The following is a 7,637-nucleotide window of genomic DNA, read 5'->3' as shown; positions in this document are numbered from 1 at the left end:
CAGTTCTTTTCTCCCTTTAGAAATCTTCATAATGAAGAAAGTGATGACAATGGCCTTAGGAGAAGGCACTGGGGGAAAGTGTTCGTTTGTTTAAAAGCCCACCCCTTCCGGTCATTTCTCCCTTACACACGAGTGTGCTTGGCCCCTGCGGTTTTCATGGGTGGGCTGGGAATGACCTGGTCACCAGAGGGGGCAGGAGAGGCCGGACACAGCCGGACACTGGCGCCCCTGATATCCCGGCAGGGGGCCGTCCTGTCCGGCCTGGGAAGGTGGCCGGGCCCGGGGAGCCCTGGTGCAGGCCTCGCGCTATGTGCCCTGAGCCTCAGTTTCCACACACGCTACGGACCACATTAGTCTACTGTCCTGCGGAGAGCTGGTGAGACCCAGTCCTCGAGAATCCTGATGGAAACATTTGGATGGTGACCAGTGGGGAAGCACTGAGCAGGCACTGCACCTGCGCAGACCGGCCTGTTTAGGTAAAGGCTGGAAACGCCCACGTCGGGCGAATGTACTTGTGCAGCGGAGGTGCCGACGCGGGGAAAGTGATTAGAGCATGTCTGGTAAGAAATGATGTAACAGACTCAAGTCTCAGCGCGCTCAATTATCCAGTCGGCTCCGACTGTTGATTGAAAGCTTGATTCATTCCGCCCAGCACGATCTACATTCCCAATACCGGAGGACTGTTTTCTTGCTTTCAAGAGAAATAAGACCTTTTTCTTTTTTTTTTTTTCTTTCCATGCAGACTTTTTATAAAATCATAATTTATGTCAGTATTTGGAATTGAAATTTCACAAGTCTACATTACTTAAGTCCATACCATACTGCATTTTTAGAGAGAATACTTTTGTAGAATGTTGGTCCTGGTGTCCTGACACCTGGGAAAACTGACTCCCCGCCCATAATCCCAGCACTCTGGGAGGCACAGGCAGGAGGATCCCTTGAGCCCAGAGTTCCCGACCAGCCTGAGCAAAAGCGAGACCATCTCCACCCAAAATTAAAAAACTAGCTAGGTGTTATGGTGTGCACTTATAATCCAGCTACTTGGGAGGCTTAGGCAAGAGGGCCACTTGAACCCAGGAGTTTGAAGTTGCTGTGAGCTGTGATGCCACTGCACTCTACCCAGGAGACAGAGTGAGACTCTGACTCAAAAAAAAAAAAAAAAGTCTTATTTGATTCTAAATAATTTTAAAGGTGATCTTGAAGATATATGACATTTCTTATTGCTCAGAGCTCCAAAAAGTAAACCTTACCTCTAAGAAGAATAATAGGGAACATTTACTTATTTATAACATTTATCTGCAATACGTGTTAAGAATTTTAAATGAATTATTTCATTAAATTTTCAACAAGCCCATGAAAGGAATAGTATTGTTATCCCTCAGTTTACAAACAAGAAGCTCTATTAAAGAGATTGAATCACTTAAAACAAGAAAATTGTGCAAGAGAATTTGAATCCACTGCTGAGGTCTAATTCAGAAGGTTCCCTGTCCTTACATTTTGTGCAAGACAGGTGAGCACCTAAGCCAGGGCTTTGCATGAAGAGGCCTCTTTGGAAATGTCTGTAGTACAAAATGTTATTCACCATTTGATCTGAGAGAGATTAACTGTGCTTTTCCTTCTGTTATATTGGAAGGACTTCTCACCTCTAGAGCCTGGGTATGTGCTCTATAAATAGTTTCCAAGAGAAGTCAAAGCTGAGGGTGCTGAGACATGATGAGGCACATAACAGACCCTAGAGGTCGGCCATAGCAGGTGCTCTGCTAATAAAAATCCACAGATTCTCCTCAGTAGCTGTGCTATAGAAGAGGGTCTATCTGCCCGGAGAACTGGGACTGCGTTTCTTACTCTTAGGTCCTTAGTAGAGCATTCTAAGGTATAATGTGGAACCATGGAAGTCCCTGTATGTTTTGATGAGTCAGCCACTACTGTCATCTTCCAGGGGCCAGCTATTTAACATTTATTATTTCATTAATTTCTTAGAAGAAACATATGGGGCAGATAGAATTGCCTTCTTTTTACAGAACAGAAAACTGAACAGCTGAATAATATGTGGAATGTTTAATCTCAGATCTGGCAACTCTAAACCCAGCCTTTTTCTGCCACATCTAGAGTAAGAAATTAAGAGACTTCTGGTCCTGGTGAATTAAAATCTCAGGCAATAAGACGATCTTAATAACTGGAGAAAAGGGAAGTGAGGTAGTCACAGGCCTTTGGAAGATATGGCTTATTTTTTCGTGGAGGAGGGACTGCCATTTACACTCAAATGCACACATTCTTACATGCAGTCTCTTGAGTTTACAAATCCCAAGTTAAGATGCCTTGTTTCATGGATGAGAAGGGAAATACACAGGAAAAAACAAAGAGATACATTTTAAAATTTTTATTTATTTAATTTTCTCTTTTTTTGAGGCAGAACTTCAAGCTATTGCCTGGGTAGAGTGCCGTGGTGTCATAGCTTACAGCAATCTCCAACACCTGGGCTTAAGCGATTCTCTTGCCTCAGCCCCCCGAGTAGCTGGGACTACAGGAGCCCACCACACTGCCCAGCTATTTTATTTTGGTTGTAGTTGTCATTGTTTGGCAGGCCTAGGCTGTATTCGAACCCGTCGGCTCTGGTGTATGAGGCTAGCACCTTAGCCACTTGAGCTACAAAGCGCCGAGCCATTTTAAAATTTTTAAAGGAAATCATAGACAAGTTCACAAACAGTTGTAATTGTTTGGAGGGAAAAGAACTTACAAAGTAAGTAGAGATAATTCACGTAAAGGGGTTAGTCAGGAAGGACTGGTTTCAGAACACTTTATAGAGTTTGGGGGGTGGGATTTTTTGTTTGTTTTCTATTTTGGATGAACACAAGGGTACATACAATTAGGCTGCATTGTTTAGTGTTTTCCTAATTTTTATTTGAATGTATTTGGGGGTACAGGTTGAATTCCATTACACGGATGTATTATACGGTGGTGGAGTCTAGGTACACTGTCCTTACAAGCCGTTTCCCTTAAAGCAGAAGAGATTCCTTATTTTCCCCACTCAGTCCAACACTATAAAGAGTCACTTATTCAGTCGGATAGCTGGAGTTTAGAAATGAGTATTACGTCATGACCACTGACCACACCTCAGTGTGGCCAAGGAAAAAAGGGAAATGCAGAAAGTGAACAAAAGTGGGCTTAGTGGCAGCTCCCAGCACCTGTATGGCTAAGGCCAACCTCAAATCTCCTGCCTCCTGGTCAGCTGCCAGGCACAGGCCCCACCTCAGCTCCAGGAGTACACTGTCCCTTCCATGTCCTGCCATCTGCAAACTCACCCCAGTGGACACACAATGTTACCCCACCACTCAGTTTCTGTAAAGTCGGACAAAGGCAACCAGGCACTCATGATACGAAGCAAACCCAGTCACCAGGTTGTCTGTGTTGACATTCTGGTTAATTTTAATTATGCATAAAAATGTATCGATTAAATACGTAAAACGATATATAGGCCTACCTTCTGATGAAAGCTAATGATTTAAGACATAAGCATATGGCTAATATTCACTTTTGTTTCCAAAATATCTCTGTATAAACGAAGTTTCCATACTTCGAAACCCAAATTCACCAAAGGAAGCATCTTCCAAATCTTACTGCTGTAAGCTCATTTTCCTGGACTGTTATTATACATAATAAGAGACTTCATTTGACAGCTCCCATAATAATACATTTAAATTTTACGTTGGATGTGGTTTTTTTGGCCTTAAACTCTTGTGATGGCAAAACCATCTTCCTCAGAGCTGATTGGTTACACAGGCCCACAGCTGTGCTTAAATGTGCCCTTCTATGCCAAGCTTTCTGACAAGGAGGAATCTTTATTTTGAGCATTTTTGGTACTGAACGTGACATCTGCAGGAAGAATTTTTGTTTTATTACTAAGAAATAAATGTGTCTTGCTCCTTGAAATCTCCCTGGCTTCAGCAATTTGTTGTTATTTCCACTGCCTAGACCATTAAAAATATATTTCAATGACAGGCTAACAAAGTTCAAGTAAAAGTTATTTTTTATAGACCACAGCATCTCACTGGCATTGGGTGAGTATTAGAGGCTCTCAGCGTAAATTATATAAAGCCAAATAATGAACAGAACTCGTAGATGTTGACTGATTTCCTTACTTCCTGCATTCCTTGATGCTCTCTGTGTAGATATTGCTTGCAGACTAATCTTCTTACAGAACTTTAAACGCCTTGCTTTATTTAGTCTATTTTTTTCTTACAAGTTTTCTTCCAAAGTACTTAGAACTCCTTTACTTTTGTACATTTTTCCCAGAGAAGTCCAGTTTGGCCAACCTTGCACTTCAAGTCAAAATGCATCACCTATGTCATTTTCTATCACTTAGTTTTCAACCTGCTCTTAATGGAACAGATTAAGCTTGATTTTTAGGACCCTTTGCTAAGGGTATGATGGGATAAAGTCAGAATGACATGTGCTGCCTTAAAGCTGAAGCTTTGCTATTCATTTCATTTTTTTGTTGTTGTTCTATTTCTTTATTTGAGTCGTCTTATTCTTAATCTGTATTTTTCTTAAAGGCCTATGAAAAATTCGGTGAAAAAATGTTGCTGCTTCAGTGCAGGCATGAAGTCTCTTTTCCTAAGCTAGACAACTTGGTGAGTATTTTCATTCATTTTTCCCTATATATGGTTTCTCAAACTAGATATTGCCAGCAGTACCCTCGGGAGCATAAATCACTATACAAATACATCAGCAGGACAGAGGAGCACCCAGGAGAGCATGCATAGCCGTGGAGGTCATGCGCAGCCGTGGAGGGTGGGCACAGCCGTGATGCTTCACCGCAGTCATCATGACTCTTAGTTTCAACTCAAAAAATAAGTGGTATAGACTTTTATCCAATCATGAACTTCTACAGATAAAAGGGATCTTAAAAGCCATCCAACATAATATATTAATTTTACAAAAAAGAAAGTCAGCGGCCTTGTATATTTCCAAAACAAAAGGCCACATCCTTCTATATGAGTGTGCCACATTATCAGGAATCACTGTGGCCGGGCATGGTGCTCATGCCTATAATCCAAGGACTCTGGGATGCTGAGGTAGGTGGATTGCTTGAGCTCAGGAGTTGGAGACCAGTCTGAGCAAAGTGAGATCCTGTCTTTACTAAAAATATGAAAACCAGCTGGGGTGTTGTGGTGGGTGCCTATAGTCCCAGTTACCCAGGAAGGTGAGACAACAGTCTCGGTTAAGCCCAAGAGTTTGAGGTTGCTGTGAGTTATGATGATGACACAGCACTCTAGCCCTGGGCACAGAGACTTTGCCTCAGAAAAGAAAAAAATGTCACTTTGACAGCTGCTGTAGAGTTGAAATGAATGTCAGGCAAGAGAAAAATCAAACATCCAAACGTTCCCTCAAAACCTTGGGCCGTGATCTGAGAAACATTTAAAAATGAAGAGCTTCACAGCAGTTTCCTCACGGGCTCCTTGCATTGGAGTAGCTGACAGTAAACACTCCAGTTTCAGCTCTTATTTTTAATTCTCTGTGATGTTATAATTCTGAAAATCTTTAGCCAGTAGGAAAGATATATGCATGTTACTGCTTCCTTTGTTTAACTGCAGTCTCCCAATTTTTCTAATATACGAAAGATAATAGATTATACCTATAATTTGGGGAAAATTCAGTTATAACCATGCCAAGGTGTCCCTTAACTATATTGCTCTCCTATAGGGAGTGAGCCAAAGGGCAAGCATTGGCTCTAGTCGTGGTTGGGGGGGTTTATGCCCAGAAAAGGAGGAAACAAAAGAACAAGCCACTACGAGGGGTCCACATGCTGGTTACTGTGCTAGGAACTGGGCTGTATCTGATTTATCACGAAAATGAATAATTTAGATGAAAACCTTTATTTTTTTTCTGCAAATAGAAATAGTTCTCTTAAGGAATTACCCAATTAAATGCCTCGGAATAAACCTTGTTCAAAGATGTAAATCTAGTCTTAGTTTTACAAGCCTTGCACAATTGACTACATTAGGGTAAATGAAATCCATAACAACAATCTTCACATTTCATATATGAGTCTATGGTTTCAACCTTTCCTCTATAGTTTAATCAAAGTATACAACAAAGAGATAAATTTGTATTTTTGCCTATTTATTCCTACTTTGCTGACCAGACCTTGAGCAGAGTGATTTTTTTCTTTTTTTTGAGACAGAGTCTCACTTTGTCAGCCTGGGTAGAGTGCTGTGGCATCATAGCTCACAGCAACCTCATGGGCACCCACCACAACGTCCAGCTATTTTTTTTTTTTTTTTTGCAGTTATCATTGTTGTTTTAGCTGGCCCAGGCCAGGTTCAAACCCACCAGCCTCAGTGTATGTGGCTGGCACCCTACCCACTGAGCTACAGGCACCGGCCAGCCGAAGTGATTTTTAAGGGAAAAAATGATGATAGAAACAAGAGAAAAACAAGGAAAAACAGAGTTCTGGAATATTCCAGTTTATTTAATTAGCCTCTATACAGCAGAATGTTGTGAAAAGCATCTTAGAAAGTAGCACAATGTCCAGATTTTGGAGTGTGCCCTCACCGAAATTGAGATTATTCTGTGCAGTGAATGTAGCTGGGCATTGCTATTCCTTTCTAAGATAGCAACTAAAACTCAAATCCATCAATATTCCTGTTTTTCTGATAACTTCCTAATCTAATATTCTAGTGCTAAATATTTCTCTATTTTTCTTTCCTCTTTGTATTTCCTTTTTAATCTGATCCTTTTGGTACTTTGGAATGATACCAAGTAATAAACTGCCTTAATAGTCTCTTAGCATAACAAAAACGCCAGCCAGGGCTCAGACTATTTCTGTGCTATCCTTGACAGACAAGTGGGCTGGTAGGGAAGTAAGTTCAGAGTGCCATAAGTATAATTATTTTGCAGTTCAAAATTAAATTTAGTTTTGTATTCCAGGTACCAAGAGGAGAAATGAAGATTTTCCTGGTCTTTTTAGGTCTGCTAGGTAATTCCCTTGCTATGCCGGTGAGTACGTTTTAAATGCTAAGCCTTTCCTTTGTGTTCTGCTATTGCATAGCTTGGAGGAAAACAGAGAGCTTATTTCAAATGAAATTCTCCCTGATCTCTAACATTCTCTCACTTCCAGATGCACATGCCCCCAATGCATATGCCCCCGATGCACATGCCCCCGATGCACATGCCCCGCATGCCGGGATTTAGCAGTAAAAGTGAGGAGGTACGTATGTTCAGTCTTAGGGCACAGCTTTCCAGAGTCCTAGCCTAGAAGTTCGTAAAATAGGAGAACATCTCATGAAAAAGGTAAAGAGAAGGAGAGTTTAAAGTCTTAAACTCGGGAAGCTGAAGCAGGACGCTCCCTTGAGTGCAGGAGTTGGAGGCTGGAATGAGCTGGGACCATGCCACTGCATCCCAGCCTGGGTGACAGTGCAAACCCCATCTCTAAAAACAGTAAGTGAACAAATGAGAAAGTCTTAAACTCTCAAAGCAAGGCAACATTGTAATTTCTCCACCATCATCCCGCCCATGTGCTTCAGTGTCACATTTAAGATAAATGCGGATTATGTGAAACTCCAGTTGATGTTAGCTTCTTTGATAATCAGCTATTTGTACCAAGGGTTATTATTAGAAGGTAGATGCTAGCTCGG

General features: G+C 41.5%; 1 protein-coding gene across 1 annotated transcript in view; it reads left to right on the top strand.

The window, feature by feature from the left end:
* The first annotated feature begins 4,577 nt into the window (after positions 1-4,577).
* ENAM (enamelin) overlaps positions 4,578-7,637 on the top strand; it is a 14,651-nt gene continuing 11,591 nt past the window's right edge. The window contains exons 1-3 of the mRNA XM_003800959.1: positions 4,578-4,631; positions 6,931-6,996; positions 7,163-7,210. Coding sequence (XP_003801007.1) covers positions 4,578-4,631; positions 6,931-6,996; positions 7,163-7,210 — 168 coding nt within the window. The remainder of the gene's footprint in view (positions 4,632-6,930; positions 6,997-7,162; positions 7,211-7,637) is intronic.

The sequence above is a fragment of the Otolemur garnettii genome, unplaced genomic scaffold, assembly GCF_000181295.1.
Source record: "Otolemur garnettii isolate 467f Iridium unplaced genomic scaffold, OtoGar3 scaffold00191, whole genome shotgun sequence".
NCBI lineage: Eukaryota > Metazoa > Chordata > Mammalia > Primates > Galagidae > Otolemur > Otolemur garnettii.
Note: the sequence above shows the minus strand (reverse complement) of the source record. Positions and strands in the feature narration are given on the sequence as shown.